At 39.4% G+C, this 18,211-nt stretch overlaps 1 protein-coding gene across 6 annotated transcripts in view; it reads right to left on the minus strand.

Moving 5' to 3' along the window:
* Nucleotides 1-5,334: 5,334 nt before the first annotated feature.
* Nucleotides 5,335-18,211, minus strand: part of cnnm2b (cyclin and CBS domain divalent metal cation transport mediator 2b) — a 35,518-nt gene continuing 22,641 nt past the window's right edge. Inside the window, exons 2-9 of one of the 6 annotated variants that reach the window (XM_062441436.1) lie at nt 16,602-16,745; nt 14,293-14,430; nt 12,131-12,300; nt 10,899-10,992; nt 8,871-8,938; nt 6,917-7,093; nt 5,502-5,619; nt 5,335-5,432 (exon numbers count right to left, since the gene is read on the minus strand). In XM_062441436.1, the coding sequence (XP_062297420.1) occupies nt 5,335-5,432; nt 5,502-5,619; nt 6,917-7,093; nt 8,871-8,938; nt 10,899-10,992; nt 12,131-12,300; nt 14,293-14,430; nt 16,602-16,745 (1,007 nt within the window). Of the gene's footprint in view, nt 5,620-6,916; nt 7,099-7,833; nt 7,873-8,870; nt 8,939-10,871; nt 10,993-12,130; nt 12,301-14,281; nt 14,431-16,601; nt 16,746-18,211 lie in introns of all 6 variants that reach the window. The other 5 variants (XM_062441428.1, XM_062441414.1, XM_062441450.1 and 2 more) reach the window with 5 other exon arrangements.

The following is an 18,211-nucleotide window of genomic DNA, read 5'->3' on the forward strand; positions in this document are numbered from 1 at the left end:
GCCCTGAGGTTAATCCGGCCCTTTGACCATGGATCCAGTAGTATTTGTAATATGGCAATCAGTCATGTTGACCAAAAAGAAAGCCAAAGAGGCTGTAAATACTACTAGAGGTTGATGTTTTCATTTTCATTTAATTCAAGACTTGTGTAATAACTGATTGTAGTCACCCGTCTCATAGGCTGCATTTAAGGGCAGCAGTGACAAATCGCAGGGATTAAAGCATGAGCTGCACAATATGTGGGTGGGATTGTTGGGAGCGAGTCATAATGAAGTGAACAGTGTCCTTGGCTCTAAAACTTCTAATTACACGTCTGTTCTATTAATTCACTGCTGTTAAGTTGGATGACAATATTATGTAATGGTTTATCACATACACACACACACAGTCACAGTACAGACTGCTCACACATCAGGAGGGAGTGTGTGCTGCAGCAGCATCTCTTGACTCAGCATTTTAAAGATGTCCAACAAACACTGAAAATATACTTATATTTTTATATTTTATGTATAAACTGAATGAAGGATTATTATTATTATTATTCATTAATAACACAAAGTTTTTAAATTATTTTCCCTGACTTCTCAGCAGTCACTTTTTTGACATGATTAACTAGTCATGGGTGCTGCATTTCTGTTGGTTTAGTCAGATTCAACTTTAGTAACTTTAGCTGAACAGCAGCTGCTGCAGCCACAAATGACAATTATGGGATAATTAGATATATAATTAGACATGAAGTCAGTAAACTGAGTAATATCAGTTACACAGAAATTTCTATTTGAAGTTAAAGCCAACACAGGCCACTGGTCATAACAATAAATATACTGTAGCAGCTAAAGTCCTGCATGTATTGAAATGAGCAAAGGTGTGCTTAATTAAAGGCAACTTTTAAAGTAAGAGAAAGATAGGGAAGCTTTTTTCATTCAAAAGTTAGTCTTGTTTTAACTGCTATTGTTGCACTACTCTACTGTGAGTATCCATAAAAAATGTGCAAATATAATTCAGAGGAAATTCATACTCATCAACTTACTGTTTTTATTGCTAAAGCTTTTCTCATTAGGAAACGTTAAGAAACAACAGAGCTCAACAGTCGAGGCTTTAAATTGAGAACATTCAGCCACCAACAATCCTTCTGTTAATCATTCACTTCTTTATTAAACCACCAGCTGGAGGAGGCAATGGGAATGTTGTATTCAGGTAGAAGAAGCATTATGGACAGCACACAGTAGCAGCATTGGGTTGGACAAAAGACCAGTTACACACAGGCCTGCAAAGCATTCACATAATGGAAGGATGATGATCTGGGTTTGTCAGAGGAAAGAGAGTGTGAGTGAGAAAAACAGCACTACATGCCTGTGTGGTGTACACACAGATGATTAAAATAACCCAGTTTATAGCTGATGCTTCCTCCAGTGATTCCTATTGTACGTTTGGACTTTTGAATTGTCATCATGCTTCTTGTCCTCACGTCAGGCACTGATGAATGTCTTGAGCACAATCTTACAGTATCCATTGCTTTATCTCTGGAGTGATTGTCCCTGCAGAGCAGAGCTGGTCTGCTGCATAGGAGCACTTTCAAGTAAACAATAAACAACAGCGAAAAGAGCTGCAAACAATGCAGACATACTCTGATGTCTGGTTATACAACAGGGACGCCCCTGGGTGGCTAAACAGATGGAAGGGCTGCTTGTAGAGCACACACAAACACACACACACACACACACACACACACACATTGAAGTACATGTGGAAACAGCGACCACCAGTGGTTACAAACTGCAAGTGTTAAAAGAATGACAGATTCAGCCTCAGGACATTGATGCTTCCTGCAAGGATGCTTAAAAACCGCCAGTATACAGTAAATAGAAAGTTAATAAACAGGCTTGGAAGTGGAATCAAAAAAAATTCATAGTTAAGGAGTTAAAACCTACACCCCTACTGATATGAAGTAAACAGAAATATTCTAAACTAAGACTCATGTAGCTTTAGGAAAAATTCAAACACACATACAGCATCTTAAAAATCTTTCCTGTCTTTATGAGGTAAAATAATGCAGGCAAGAAGTCATGAAGAAAAAAAAACAAAACAAAAAGTGTGTTGAAGAGTTTGACATTTTGGGAAATAGGAGCTTTGGCTTTCTTGCTGAGAGGTAGATGAGAATGTGAGACTCTTCTGTGTATGTGCTTAAAGGAACAGTGTGTTGCATTAAGTGGCATCTAGCAGTGAGGTTGCAGATTGGAACAACTAAATACTCCTCTCCTCCCCTTCCAAGAATGTGGGAAAACCTACAGTGGCCGCGAAACTCACGAAAAATGTGAAAGGCCCTCTCTAGAGTCAGTGTTTGTTTGTTTGTTGTGGGCTAATATAGAAACATGGCCATGCAACATGGCAGGCTCTGTCATTGTATTACAAGAGCTGGATAGGGTGCCGCCGCTGAGAAAAACTGTAAAACACTTTGAACTATAAACAAGGTCAATTATGGCTTTTCCTATTATGAATTTTAGATCCATTAAGGTTTGATATTTGTAAAACTTTCCTGGAGCCAAGAAAAGTATACAAATGTGTGAAGTCATCACAATGTAAAATCTATGGGACGAGCGGGAATTCACGGGCGGGACCAGTGGGAGAAACACTACTTTTTTGGGTGTATGCCCCAACCAAGCAATTCCTATTGGACTGAATGAGTGCCTATTTCAATCCATTATTCAGCTTTAATAATACATCAATAAAGAGGACCCACTCCCTCAGTAGGTATCAAGGGCTAAGTCTAAAGATACAAAAATACAACAATTTGTATTTTCGGGTGATGATACACTGATTAAAACATCATTCAGAATATTATATTCCATTTCTGTCAAGTCTGTTACAATAGATGCCATTAAATTTCACACACTGAAGCTGGAACAAGAATTTAGCTTAGCTTAGCAAAAACACTGCAAACAGAGAAACAGCTAGCCTACATTTGTTTAAAATTAATCAAATAAAGCTAATTAATTACTCCAGGAAGCCAGCACAATAAAAATCTAACTAACTAACAAATCACAATATGTATTCTTTACAATTTAGTCTTTGTATGGATTAAACAAACAAGGTACAACAGTAATGTGCTAATTAGCGTGCGTGTAAAAGTGATTTTCAGGGAACTATTTCTTAGCCATGTGTTGTACCTTCCTGGAGTAATTAAGTGAGATTTTTAGGAGGTGCTGGTAAGTTCAAAAAAAGAACAACACACTTTTTACAGAACCAGGCAAGCTGTTTCCTCCAGTCTTTATGCTAGGCTAAGCTAACCAGCTGCTAGCCTGGACAGGTATCAGAATGGTATCCTTCTTCTCAGCTAACTCTTGAAAGAAAGCAAATACAGGTAGCTCCCAAAATGACAAACAATTTTTTTAACTGCTTGTTTTTGAAATGTGTGAAAGAAACAAATAATTGCATTATGTCTAAGATAAAAGGAAATCAATATAAATGTCTCTTTTTAATAGCAGCCACAACAGTTTTGAAGAATATTTAGGATTTTGAATGTGAATTAACTTAGGAGTTAGCTACTATGCACTAAACTGTGATGGGAACCAAAACAAATCTAGTAGCCTCTCTCACATTCACTGCTGTCAAAAAATGTCCTCTATAAACTGAGCGGCTCCAGAATGTTTTGAAGACACACACATGCAAGTATCACATGTGCAAAAAAACAAACAAAAAAACGAAACAAACAAAAGACAACAACAAAACAACAAAAAATAAACAAGTTCACACACATAAACAGTGGATAGCAAAGCTGTGTATCATTCATGGACACATTTAATGTCGAGGTTGCTTTTTGTGACGTTGATGATGCTCAACATGTTAGATGAGGTCATTAATACTGTGCAATTATCAAGTTTGATTATGCGTAAAATTGGCAACAACAAAAAAAAAAGACACATAACCTCTACATGCAAAGGTTCTGTGTTGGCACTTTACGCACCCCACCACCCACTAACCCCCCTCTCCACCCGCACTACACTGTGGTGACACGTCTAGGCATCATAACTCCCATATGAACGTACAGTAGACGTTGTGTTTGAGGTCAAAGGATGCAAAAACATGAAAGAGACAAAGAAAAAGAGAGACTGACTAAGGACAATTTTGCTTGTGGATGGCTGCAGTTTAGCAATTTTCAAAAACAAATATACATATACATACAGTACATACATACAAATATATCTGTCAATTTATAATACAGTGATTTTTTAAAATTCATAATCATCTCTTAAATAAATTGCAGTTCATTGCACTTTGTTAAAATAATTAATTATATGATTTCTCTTAAAGGCAATAGTGTGATTTTTTTAAAGGTGAAAAAGATAGTGTACCATAAGCCTGATTTAGGATAATAGTAAAAATAACAAGATCTGTAATATACATACTGTATCTGTAAAAGACCCTCACCGCCTCATATACATGAATGGATGTTCATCTCCATATATGTAGCATGTCCTTTTTGATATGACACGTATGCCCCACGCACACATCTGTATACATGCTCGTATGCCACTTTATGTCATATCATGTCTCCACGCATACATATATACATACAATATTATAAAATAAATAAATACAGGAAAACATTCTTGGTTCGTGGTTTTAACGGTTTTATTTCAAAGCAGTTTTTGGTGCAGTCTTTGACAAACCGTTGCTCTCTGCGTGTTTGGGTTTGAGTCCTCGTTGATGGGACCAACAGTCGACTGAGCCTCCCTGAAAGATGCGCGTGTGGGGAAGCTGCGTTGGTGTGTGTGTATGGGAGTGTGAATGTGTTTGAGTGCATGTGTGTGTAAAAACAGTCTGTGTCCAGTGTAAGAAGGGGGGACCAAAGTCTTTGGCCTGAGGAGAAAATACAGTGACTGTTGTGGCACAAGTGTGTGTGTGTGTGTGTGTGTGTGTGTGTGTGTGTGTATGTGTGTGTGTGTGTGTATGTATGTATGTGTGTGCGCGCATGTAGGGGTTTGCATGCACTCTGTCGTCCTTTAGTCCAAGTCACCGCTATGAAAGTGTCAGATTGTCCCAAAATAGAAGCTCAGTCTCAGGTACTGTCCGAGTGCACCCTCTGTAAGTACAGCAGGGATTCTGACAGCGTTCAGGGGGGGGCTTGCAGGGTGTCGCAGCACCCGTTTCCCCCACTGCCCCTTTATTAAAGGGTCTCGCTGACTGACTGACTGACTGGGGGCTACTGGTTGGAGCAGAACCCTCACTCCGCCCGCCTCTGCTTCCCCACATTCCCTCATCTCCATCTACGCCATTGCTGTGTATGTTCATGAGACAGGGTGGAGGGTGTGGGTCTCCACCGGGCTCGGCGGGGACTAGATGGGTCCCTCGTTGTGGGTGCTGTGGTTGCTCCTGCTGAGGCCCACACAGTTCTGCTGCTGGTTGAGCAGGTGGGACGTCTCGTTGGCCACGGCTATAGCCACGGCCGGGGTGGTGCTGGTGGTGCTGGCCGTGGTGGTGACGACGGTTGGGGTCTCCACGCCGTCGTGGTGGAGCTCCGTCAGCGTGAGCTCAATCTTCGTGAACTCACTGTCTGTGGACTGGGGCGTCTTGTCCATGCGTGACGCCATCACGGCGTTCTGATATTGCTGGCGTGTTACCTAGGAAAAGTTAAAGATGGAGTCATGATCAGGTCAAAGGTGACAGTTGTGATTGATTGTGTTGTTGTTTACAGTACGAGAGAGGGCAGGTAGTTAGCACCTTCAAGAGGTTCTTAGTAAAAAAAAACAAGCATCTTGGTTTCAATAAAGAATTTTAGAGCCTGAAAAGTATTTCTAAAAATGTTTCACCTTGACAAAAATACAATTTAAAGCAAGACAGTGAATCAATGTAAAGATAGTGAAATATTACCTAAAGGCGCAGATAATGAATAAAAGACGTAGGCTTAGAAATTAAGTGATAAATTAATACATAAATCAAATTATGAAGCAATTAATTGGACAATTAAAAAAAAAGAAGTGATTCTGATTCTCACATGATTAATTTCTGCCTTCTTCAGAGTCTCTGGGGTGCAACATGAAAACCATGTCAGGTTTTAACCAATGACAGCTCATTTACTACAATGAGGCTCCACAGAGTGTCATAAATAACTAACTAATAAATAGATTAGTGAGGTTAATGGATGGCTACGTGTGGAAACAGCTGGTTAGAACAAGCAACAAAACAAACAGCTATCCTTTAAATTTCTCTTTCAACTTTCAGCATTTGGAGTTGTGTTTCACTTCATTCATTCCACCAACCCCTGAGAAAAATACTCTTCGCTGCTCTCAGCTGCTAAACGCTCCGCTACGTTCACCAGCTACATGGCTAACTGTGCCTGTCTGTTTTGGTGCTGACCAGGCAGCCTACTGTGGGTTTATTGAGCTTTTTTGATGAAAACAGCCAACTGGAAAGAAACAATGTTAATGAGAACACTGAGAATGAACCACTGCAGGTAGTAAAACCAAAACAATGAGCTACAAGACACTAAAATGCTCCATAGAGCTGAAGAGAACTGCAGAGTCAAGTGATAATTCTCACATTTCACATTACACAATTTGATGGATTTCTGAATGATCTTTGATTGATTTTTTATGTACAATAATGCAATTTTAATACTAATTTCATTCAGTGATACCTATAATAATAATTTGATATATGTATTAATGAATTGTGCTGATTTGTTTATTTATTTATTATTTATTTTTGTATTCTTCTGTATTTTATTGTGATATGGACCACCTATGACCTGTGTCTTTAATAAAGTTTGAATTGAATTAGTTAATTAAAAGCAGCTTCAATACCAGCATTACTGTGTTGATATTAAATGTACATATTGATCAAACCTTATAGTTTTATATCGTTTTGTACAGAGCCTGTCTGCTCATCTGTGTGTGTGTATGTGTGCTCAGTGCTCACCTTTATATACTGCAGGTCTGAGCGCGCTCTGACGGAGTAGTCAGGTACGTAGATCTGCAGGAAGGAGTTGAGCTGGTTGTTACTGCTGCCGAGAGTCGGGGTGATGGCGTCTATACGATCACTCCTGTTCAGAGAGTCTGAGTGGTTCAGTCCAAACGGCCGTGGAGGAGATTTATTCTCTGCAAGAAGAAGGTGATTAAAACACATGAAAGAGCAAGACTAAGGAGCAGCTACGATGTTATTCCATCCAGTTCACGCACATGGTTAACTTCTGTGAGACTCACTGAGATATCACTGATTTGTCTTGCTGCAGGTTATTTCTCTTAAGCAAAAGGTATGGTGGGAATCACTTTCTGAAATAAAAAAGTTGGTGACTTCTTCTAGGCCGACTTAGAGAACAGGGTGAAGGGTGTGAAGGGTTAATTTCGCTGCTGTTATATTTCAATAACTTTTTAATAAATAAGGTGCCAGTCAGCAGTCACTTGACATTCTTTAACATCTCTACTGCTCTGATGAGTTAATATAAATCTCACTATTGATCCTGATAGTTTCTCCATGTGTTTATATTTTTCAGGTTTGATCTGTGATGGGGACTCTGATGATGATGATGTGCACTCACTTTACATTCACTAATCTCTGAAACTAGCTGAGCTGCTCAGTAGCTTCAGCAGCCCTTCAGATCTTGGTGACATTTTTACAGGTCAAGTGTTAGATGTTAGTACATGTGCTTGCTGTGATGCTATATGGAAATCTAATTTCTATAGTAAGTCTTTCGTGAGGGGGGGTTTCATACTGCAGGTAATGGGTCGGTGGTCTCCAGTGATGCTGCTTCCTTCTATGTGCTACCACATAGAAGATTTGTTCTGTTTTTTTCTTTATTTTTAATTAAAGCCAGATTATGTTTTCCACTTCTTAAAGAAGCCTAGTGAAAATCACACACAACAAAGTGGAAACGGCTTGGCCAACGCTAATGCTACTACGCCGACTGGAATGTATGTAATCCCATGTTGGAATATGTGTGTGCATGAGAGCGAGTGAGACGCACAAACTGTGTGTGTATGTGTGCGCGTGTGTGTGTGCGGACCGAGCGCAGTGGGCCAAAGACCTGGCATGTGAACTCTTGTGGATTAGTACTCCACTTTCTAGGGGCCACAGGGGCCAGGTCATTACAAAAAAAAATAGCAGTGTGTGTCAAGAATACACACATAATGCATTTATGTACATGTGCACTAGACACACACTCAAACATGTGTGCAACAGGGTGCCAAACTGAGTGAAAAAACAGTTTATGGGGTGCACTGCAGGTCACTGCTACAGAGAGAAAAAGAGTGTATTTGATCAACTGCATTTCCGGATGCATGTGGGTGTGTTTGTGTTACGTGTGACGAGTGTGTGACCCCGCTGTACATGTGCCTGTGCGTGTGAACATGTGTGTGCGTGCACGTCTTTGTATGTGCGCACAGTGGTGTCCGGCAGGGGGCTGTAGCTGTAGGTCTTGTTTATGTAGTCGGAGGGTTAAAGGTTAGGGGAGAGGGGGGCGGAGTCTGGGTCCACTGGGGCCTTCAGTCTCCAGCGCCATTCAGCCACTTGACTAATGGCTCAGGAGATGAGGGTGTTAAAGTCTCAGTCTTTTTTTTTTCTCAGTATTTTCCGCTCTCCTTCTTTTTCTTTCACTCACAAATACACGTGTTGCATTCAGGTGCAAACAGTCTTTCTGATGTGCAGCCATTAACAGTCTCTTTGTCACAAAGTCACACAAAACAATAGAAGTACTCATGCAGGCGACGAGGACCAAACTGAACGTTCACAGCGTGTGGGTTAAAACTTTACAATCTACAGTGTTACTTTTCAATTCCAAAATAGTCATGCTTTTCAAACTGTCATGTTGAATGAGTTGCCTGGGTGATGTTAGTGGGGGATGAGGGTGGGTGTATGTATAGACAGAAAATACCACTGTACCTGGAGATCCTGCTAATGATTCAGCCCTACTGACCACGAATGTACGAGACAGGGACAGAGGGACTTCAGGGGGATAAGGGAGGGAAGAGAAAGAAAAGGGAGCACATGAGGAAGGAAAGAGGAGAAATGTCCATCACAAGCAAGAAATCATTGATATATATACATAAATAGTGAACTGTCTGGGATTAAATCTGTTAGAGAGGCATCAGCAGCATGTTATATTTTGAAGCTGACATCACCAGCAGAATGAACCAGCTACTGCTGCACCGTCATGTAGGATCATGAGGGTTTGATTTGATTTGTGACAGCACATGAGAGGGAGGTTACTCTCCTGTTTCACCAGTAGGTGTCTCTCAGATCCCATTAGCCAAGTGAATCACAATAGTTGAGAAAAGCTGAGAATAGTTGAGTAGTTTATGAATGAACTGAGCGGATCACTAGGTGACGCTTTCTCATGATGTCACTGCAGGACAATTCTTTAGTAAAAGAAATGAACACTTCTTTCTGGATTGGTTACAATCTTCCTTCACTTCATGGAAGGACAAAGTAAATGAAGACTAGAGGACATTGTCTTGTTCCAAGAAGAAGGAAACAGTCAGAGCTGACACTTCAATAGGTTTTTGAATATATTAAATGTATTTCTGGTTTGAAAGGATGTAAGAAGTAAAGTCAGACTGCTGTATCAGTCAACCGATATTATAGTAGTATTAGTATCAGCAATGTTATCCAATATGTGCTGATATGTTTTTCAATTTTTTAAAGTTATATAACTCTAAATATTTTTCTTAATTAAAGTTTAATATATACTGTTTTATTCTGTTTTTTTATTAATAGTTATAATGAATAAATTCCCATTATTGGTGTCATTTTATACAACTGTAAAATATCATGTCTCCGTTACATATCTACGTCATAAGTGTTTGATAACCACATATAAAAAATAATTGTTTATGTATATTATCTGTATAAGATTATCAGCCAATATTGTTATCAGAATATTTTTACTCCCTGATATCAGTATATACAGTAATAAGAAACTCAGAATCAGTCGGGCTCTGGTTTTTATTCTAACATATTTCCTTTCACAGTGTTTGGAAGGTAAGAAATATGTCTTTCAAAACTGGTGATTTCCTATATTTTTCTTGTTGTCAACAAATCCCCCGAAAAGACCAAAACCACCAATGAACTAACCATAATAACATGTTTTTTTTTGTGTATCCAAAGCTTGTTCCTCTTTGTCATAGAAAATTGTTTTTGTTATCCTAAAATACTATGCACTGGATGACATGTTTCTTCATTATAATTAAAAAACAGGGGCACTTCATGTCAACCCACATACATCTCCCTGCTGTCTTAAAGATCCCCTCCTTTAATTTGATTTGTTAACACATAAAATACTCTATTTTGAATAATATAATATCTGTGAATATATGAATATTATTCATTCTGAAAGCTTATCTGCTGGACACAAGATGTTTTCCGCTTCACTGAAAAGTCCATCATGTATTAGGTTTACATATCATGCTTGTATAAGTTGTATACTGGACCATGATTGGCTCCAAACTAGTTGTGATGTCACAAAACAACTAATAGACTAATAGAGTCAAACTGCATGTATATCATTATGCAAATGAAGCTTAAACCTCTAAATGATGAAAACAAGAAGACATTAGATATTGACCAAATGTGTATTCATCCGCAGCTGAAAATAGTCCCCAACAAATTCACTATGTAGTCCTGTTTGAGCAATGTTTATTAAATACCAGCTATTTTAGAAATTAGTTCGATAGTTTAAAAAAAAGGAAACTATCTATTTCTCATTTTTTAAGATTTCCATTTAAAGTTGGAACCAATAGTTACAGGTCCAACTGCCACATGGTGATAGTTTGGGGTAGCAAGAGGCAGACTAACACATTGTTGCTTGTGGTCTTTTCATGGGATTTGTTGACAATAAGAGAAATACAGAATATAAATATTAAATGATCCTTTATCAAACTGTATGCACGACTGTCAGAGATCTCACCTGGTGAGGCCGTCAGAGCCATCATCCCATAGAAGGAGAACGGTCCTGCTTCAAACTTCATCCCCTCTTTTCCTGCCTCCACTTCCACTTTCCCCTGTGACAGCCAGATCCAAGGATGACAAGGAACCAACCATTATTTAAACAATTAAAAACATTACATTTAAATACAGCTTTGTCCATATGTTAAAACAAGTTACTCACCTTATTTTTTGACCGTTTATATTTGTTTATAATCATCATAACATCAATATAGTTTCTAATTAACTCTAAATTGCACTGAAATATACAAGGTACATGAATGTAGAAGAACACTTAAACATGCTCCAATTGTGTATTCTATAAACTCCTTCCATCTAAGTGTGCTGTATGTTTTGTATATGTGGTGGGTTCAAACTTTTTTTTTTAGATTTAGTAACCCTAGAAACTGCCTTCATGCTAGCTCATAATACAAACCCAATAAATGCTCCTGCTGACATAAAGCAGAGATCACATGAATTTGCCTCAAGTTGGTCTTAGATTGAATTTAAAAAGTGTTGCAATTTCAATTAAATCCAGTGATTTAAGACTTCTCTTATCTTGCGCCTTCATGACTTGAAAGACTTTTTGGTTGACACCAGCAGCATATTCAGAGACAGAGTAGACAGTCAGGCCAGTTTTCAAGCTGTAAGGGTGCTCGAAGGTCAACGGCACTTGTTTTGATCTGCTTTTAAATAAATAATTGTAACTATATCAGAGAGAAGGGAATGGAGGGAAAATGAGAGGGGAATGGGTTTAACGCTGCTGATACTACTATTAGTCTGGATTCTTGTTTGTAACCACAATGTAAGCATGCTTTAAAATGCTGCATCTCATAGACCAGATGTCTGAATAACTAATGAGCTGTTTATCTATGGCATTGTTGGTTGCTTTAATCCAAACTGACCTGCAGTGCAGTCATACCATGCATACCTTTTTAGGGTGCGAGGGCCCTGTGGGTATAAACCTTTGCAGAGCGGTTTTGTGCCTTAAATGTGTTAAGTGTAATGTGTAGTGTACTGCAGTTTAGTTAAGTGTTAGGAGTATAAGGTACAGTAAGGAGAAGAAGCGTATTTCATATATATTTTGTAAATTCATTTTGGGAGTCAAATGTAAACTGGCATTACTTTCTTAATCTAAAATAAATATCATTATTTGGGCTGTAATTTTTTTTCAAGTCCTGGTTTAGAGTCCACTTCTTAGAAATGTCCACACACCTGCAGAATGAGGATGAAATAATCCACGGGCTTGTTCCTGTGGAAGAGGTAGTGTTCTGCTGCCCGCTTGTTCTTCTCGTCATATTTCAGCTCCTGGATGACGCTGGGGTGCTTCAACAAGCGCAGCAGAATCCTCTCTGACATTTGCACTGGTGCGAATGGCTCGACTTCTGTAGAGACAGACAGAGAGAGAGAGGGGGGAGAGAGGGAGACTGTGAGGAATGCAAAATATAGATTTTAATGCTGTTATTATCTGCAATAAACTGATATCATCCAACATATCTAATTTATCCACGAAGCTCTAATATCATCTGAAAATGTGTCTTTTTATTGAGCTGGAGAGTAAATCATTTGCGGGTTTTTCAGATTCTGGAATGTTGGTTAGACAAAACAGGCTATTAGAAGACATCGCCCATGGCTTGAATGAACAATGAACACTTTTTATATACTTTTTAAAGACTGAACATCTAATTGACACAATGTGACAAGAACCACTTGTAAGAACACATTTGCTCTTAAGTGGCAAGAATTGGCGCACTCACCAATTTTCTTGTACTGAGAATTTTCTGTCATTGTCACATTTATATTCTGTTCACTCTGTTCTAATTTTCTGAAAAGTTTAACAACATGTTTTTTTTTCTTTCATTTATGATTTTTTTTCATGACAAATTATAGTTTGCAAGCTGTTAGGAAAGTTTTGTTACTCAGACAGACCTCAGGGTCATTGTGCAGGTTACTGTCTAAGTGAACATCCTCTGCTGCACCCAGCTGTCTAACATCACCTGCTGGATATGCTAATATTTTCTCATCTGTGTAACTGTCATGTCCACTTGACCGTCTCCCTTTTAAGTCTTGGATCATCATGCTTTAACAAGCCTTCGACCTTCTTGTTTTTACTTTTGGGTGTCATTTCTGTGAATGAAACTTGCCCACCAATAGATCAGAATGTGAAGCCATATAAAGCTATTTCAGGAAATAGATTAAAATCTTATAAACATGCACTGACTCAAAACATCTGGTACAGTAACAGCAACAAGTTTAAGCTAGAGAATTTTAGCATAAAAATACAAAAATATTCTCGGATCAGGCCCGATATATTTCTCCATAATTTCATTTTAGTGTTGTTATTTCTGTGAGCTTTGAATATTTCACACCTATCACATGTCCAAAATAATCAGCCCTGGTTTTAAGCTCCTGCTGCATCAGTCTGAGAGAACTAAACTATAAACCTGATCAGAAACTCCTTCCTAACTTTTAAACGATGCATCAAGAGTGTGACTGGCCTGCCTCAACCACCTAACGGGCCAATCAGCTCCTTCAACTCAGTGGCGGTGATATGTGTCAGCTGGCTGCTGGCTCCACCACCAGGAACTAAACTCCCTAATAGCCTTTAGAGGAACTTAATCAACGCTTAGCTGCTAGGTCAAAGTTCTAAAGCAAATCCACCTGCAATGAGGCATAGTCAACTACTGCTGCTGTAGTAGCACTTGGATATTCCACTGCCTGCTCAGAAATCCATTTCCCAAGGGAAAGCGGGGGAAATATTTCACATTTTACACTAAGTATGTCGACTTGTGTGAGAACCCCGATCATAGGCCAAAAATGCTGGACGTGATGTCACTGTGGAACGAGTGTAAGCAAACAGGGTGGTGTTTTTAAAGCTGTGAGCTAAGATCACAACATGTAACCTCCAGTGCATGACACGCAAGCAAATAGACGCCTGCGTTTTTTTTTCTTCTTTTTTTACTTTTTTTGTATCTGCAGTCTGCACAGACATCCCGTGCGGCGCTCCCGAGAGGCCTTCCACCTCTTCACAAACACACACACACACACACACACACACACACACACACACACACACACACACACACACACACACACACACACACACACACACACACACACACACACACACACACACACACACACACACATGCATACCACAACCTTGTTGTGAGTCCTCACACAACTCATTCCTTCACACACAACAGATACTCATTCTACACACATACTCACTCTTCCCTACACCCACTTGCCCAAAACTCAAAGCGCATACGGGCACAAATGCACACACACAAACACACACACACACACACACTTTCCCCACAGTGAGGGGCTGAGGGCACACTGGGGGAAGTCAAGCAGCAACGCAGTCCACTTGCCTGTTGCTAGGAAACGCAGGGTAGCCAGCAGAAGCTGAGGTGATATTTTAACCTTCATTTCATTGTCGGTAGGCTTGAAGGCCGAGAAATCCTGCTTCCTTTCCCGATGGGTGATTTTCTTCTTCGTCTTGTTGTCAGCTGAGGAGGGAAAAAGAAAGTTGGGGCGTAAGACACAACTGGAAAACTTTTTCTACAATGGGAAAAGGTCAATCCACGACACTGCACAGATACTGAGCTCTTCGTCTCAGGGCATAGGGTGACTAAACTGGAGTTACCCAAAGCGTATTGCTTTTTCCGGAAACATAGCTGTGTCGTCTTTCTCAGAACTAAAAGAGAGCTATAGGGGGCTACACTGTTAGCTTACCACATTCTTAGCATTACTTCAAGCCATATGTATTAGGGCAACAAATAGACTGGCACGTATTCCATATCTGTAGACCTTACTGATACTATTGGGTGAAACAGTACATGATAGTAGGTTTGGTATGATATATGATGTAGGGTTCACAGTTTGATAGCGATGACTCTTTTTACAAGTTATAATTCATTCCTCTCTGGGTGTAAAATGTGGAAAAACCATTTGTCTTTCGCACTTAAAAAGTAACTTTTAATACAAATGAAAGAATCCCTCAATGAAAAATATAAGGCAGTTGTTTTTTTAAGCAGATCTTTATCTATATAGAACCGAAGAGTAATATTGTACTTTAAATGTAGCTGGAGTAATGTTCTCCAAACACATCAGTTGGCAACAAACCTCAAAAAACTAATTCTACATTTCTGGATAAGGATGAGGACATTCTTTAAACGTCCATCATTCATAACTTTATATCAACGATGGATCAAATGAATTTAATGTCAAAGCTGTTGCTTGTAGTGACAAAGACACTGTGAATTCGTTTTAGCATCTTTCATCTCATTGTCTCGGTTTTGGAGCCTGCAACTTTACTGTTTTGGTTAATTTCCAGCACAAATTATTAAAATGCTACTTTTCCAGCACAGCAAATATTTAGGAATACCCTGAAGCATTTAGCAGCTAAAGTGTCACTTACTTTTCGCTTCCCTCTTTTTCTGGAGACAACATCAGTGCTACAATTTTACTGGACTTACATTTGTTAGATGGCCACACATAGGATTTTAAATGGAAAGGTTTTTGTTGCTCTTAAATGGCCAAAAACTTACTGTTGGTTTAAGCTTGTCAACATTTCCAGGAAGCACTTGACCTCTGACATTTTAGTGTTAATGGATGAAATTTAAAGCAGCATTCATCTATTTTTTGGCCACTCGAGGGCAGCAGATCAAGCAACACTGACACATATCATATATTATAATTTATGGCTTTCTCAGCAAACACTTACAACAGCTACCAGTTACACCTCCAGTAGACATGCAGCAACATTAGTATTCAAAGATTTTTATTGTCATTCCAGACATATAGATACATGAAAGAGAACCAAATATGGTACTCAGTTCCCAGTGATTGTAGTAAATATATTTATATGTATATATTATATATGTATGTATATGTATATGTATGTGTGATAAAATAAAGAACATCTATAATAAAATAAAATGAGAACATCTACACAATAAGCAGACTCTCACACTGAGCTGAAATGAAATGTGTAAACATAAATAAGGTAAATAACATAAATAAACATAGTCTCTTCTTGCGTTTTGCTGTCATTAATGCTTACATTAGTTTCTCGTGTCCTCTCCTCTGCTCTCTGTTTACCACCGCTGTCTGTCTCTCCTCTGCTCCACACACAGAGCTCAGTGGAGCAAAGGAGAGACAGACAGAGTTGGAGAGTTGACACCTACACTAGTTATGTTACGCCTACAAAAGTTTTGCGATTAAAAAGCCATTTGAGAGTATTAATATATTTTGTGCAAAAGATGGACAGATTCCAAATGATGAAAAAGATTGCCATAAAGAGTGTGATGTGCAATACAACAAAATAAATAATAAAGCATAATATGGAATGATAGATGTTTTTCTATCCTCACATGATATATCATCATATCACACAGCCCTTATAGAGACAAAATGTGTTTCTTCCAGAATTGATTAATTATCAGATTTAGTTATAGTGAGATCCATTTTCAGTTTTTTGTTATATTAACTAGTGCTTATTTGAAAAGCTCTTGTAAGTTTACAATAAATTGATATTCAAATAGTTATGTTGCATGAGCAATGTCGGTCACATTGTGATGTAAGCTGCTGGGCTGCATTTAATATCGGACTGTGACAAACTGGAGACGTTGTGAGGTCTTATAGTCTAAGAGGCATGAGGTTTCAGAGGGGAACCTACTGTATAAGTCAGTCTCGTCCAGGATCTCTGACTTGATGATTTCCTCAATTACGTCCTCCAGGGTGACAATACCCAGAACCTCGTAGAAAGGGTCTCCCTCACCCTCATTGTTCACCCTCTGAACTATGGCCAGGTGGGATTTTCCTAGGAAAACAAACAAGCGCGCACACACACACACACACACACACACACACACACACACACACACACACACATGCACAAACACAGGTTATAAAGTTAGGGTCATATAGTGATAAACAGTGTGAAATACAGGTCAGGCAGGGAGCACAGGGGGTATGAGGGAGCAAACCGGCAGAGACACACATGGCTGTTTTCACTCATTTAGAATCAATTTGACATGTATCACAGATAAATATTGCATGCTGTGGATACTCGACAAAGAGTCTAATGCTACTGCAGTATTACAGTAGTGAGACAATCCCAATTTCATACAGAGCAGGTCACACAAAGTAATCTGAAGGAGTGACTGTTCTCTGTATCAATTAGATTGTTAGGTTGTTCAAGAGTTGTCAAGTGTTAAGAGAGTCAGACAAACACCCAGTCAGACAGAGAGACAGACAGTCAAACAATCCTAAATTTCATCATTTAAGCCCACTGAGCCCTCCCTCCCTCCACATCTGTGTTCCCAGGACCCTCCTGTGCGCTGTACCATCTGAAAAAAACAAACTGCTGTGTATGCAGAGAATACTGTCAGGCAAAACGCTAAACAAATTCTTTGCCTTTTCTCAGCTTGTGATCATTTAAAAGGAATTTTCCAGAGGCCCAGGCTAATATTAGCCCCTGCAAAATGAAGTTTCCATTCCGCCCCGGCGATATTCTCACCAAGCAAAGGAACAGACCGGGCGAAGCCTCCGCTGTGTGATCAGATTGTCTCGGAATGGGTCGTTTGCATGCAGATACACCTGGGTGTAAATAATGGAGGACGTCAGTGTGTTTGTGTGTGCATGCACATGTGTGAGAGTGCTCGAGCACATGGGCGTGCGAGTGTGAGTGTGTGTGCGTGTGTGGCTGTGGGTATATTTTAGGAGAACACAGGTACATCACTGACTCAGTGCTCAGATGCAGTTTCAGCTAATGCGAGCCTCTTTGGTGCAGGCGAGCAGTGACTGCGCTGATCACCCAGAGTGTTTTATTGCACTGCAGCTCTCTGATGTGCCGTGTGCAGAGCCTGACTGTCTGAATATGAGAAGGATGTGTGTATTAGATGCAGAATTGATACAAAGTGCAGAATTGAAGAAAAACACTTAATAGGTTGGTAAGATCCCTTAAGACAGGTTATAATAATGTAAACACCATTAATGATATTAGGAGGGGTTTTTTTAGCTTCATTTCTAAGTGTCACAGAACAATAGAATCATCCTATTTCCATGAAGATATCAGCGGCACGTTTCTTTATCACTGAGGGTTGGGTTTAAGGAGGACAAACATGAATGGAGCCTCGCTGGGTTAAAGCAATCAGGCCCTCAGAAGTCCTTGAGCAAGCAATTACTCTAAACTGCACAGGGAGGGAATCGCAAATGGAGTGGCCAGCACAGCACAGCACAGCACAGCACAATGAAACAGATCAATGCATGCTCCCTTCACTTCAA

The sequence above is a fragment of the Scomber scombrus genome, chromosome 2, assembly GCF_963691925.1.
Source record: "Scomber scombrus chromosome 2, fScoSco1.1, whole genome shotgun sequence".
NCBI classification, from domain to species: Eukaryota; Metazoa; Chordata; class Actinopteri; order Scombriformes; family Scombridae; genus Scomber; species Scomber scombrus.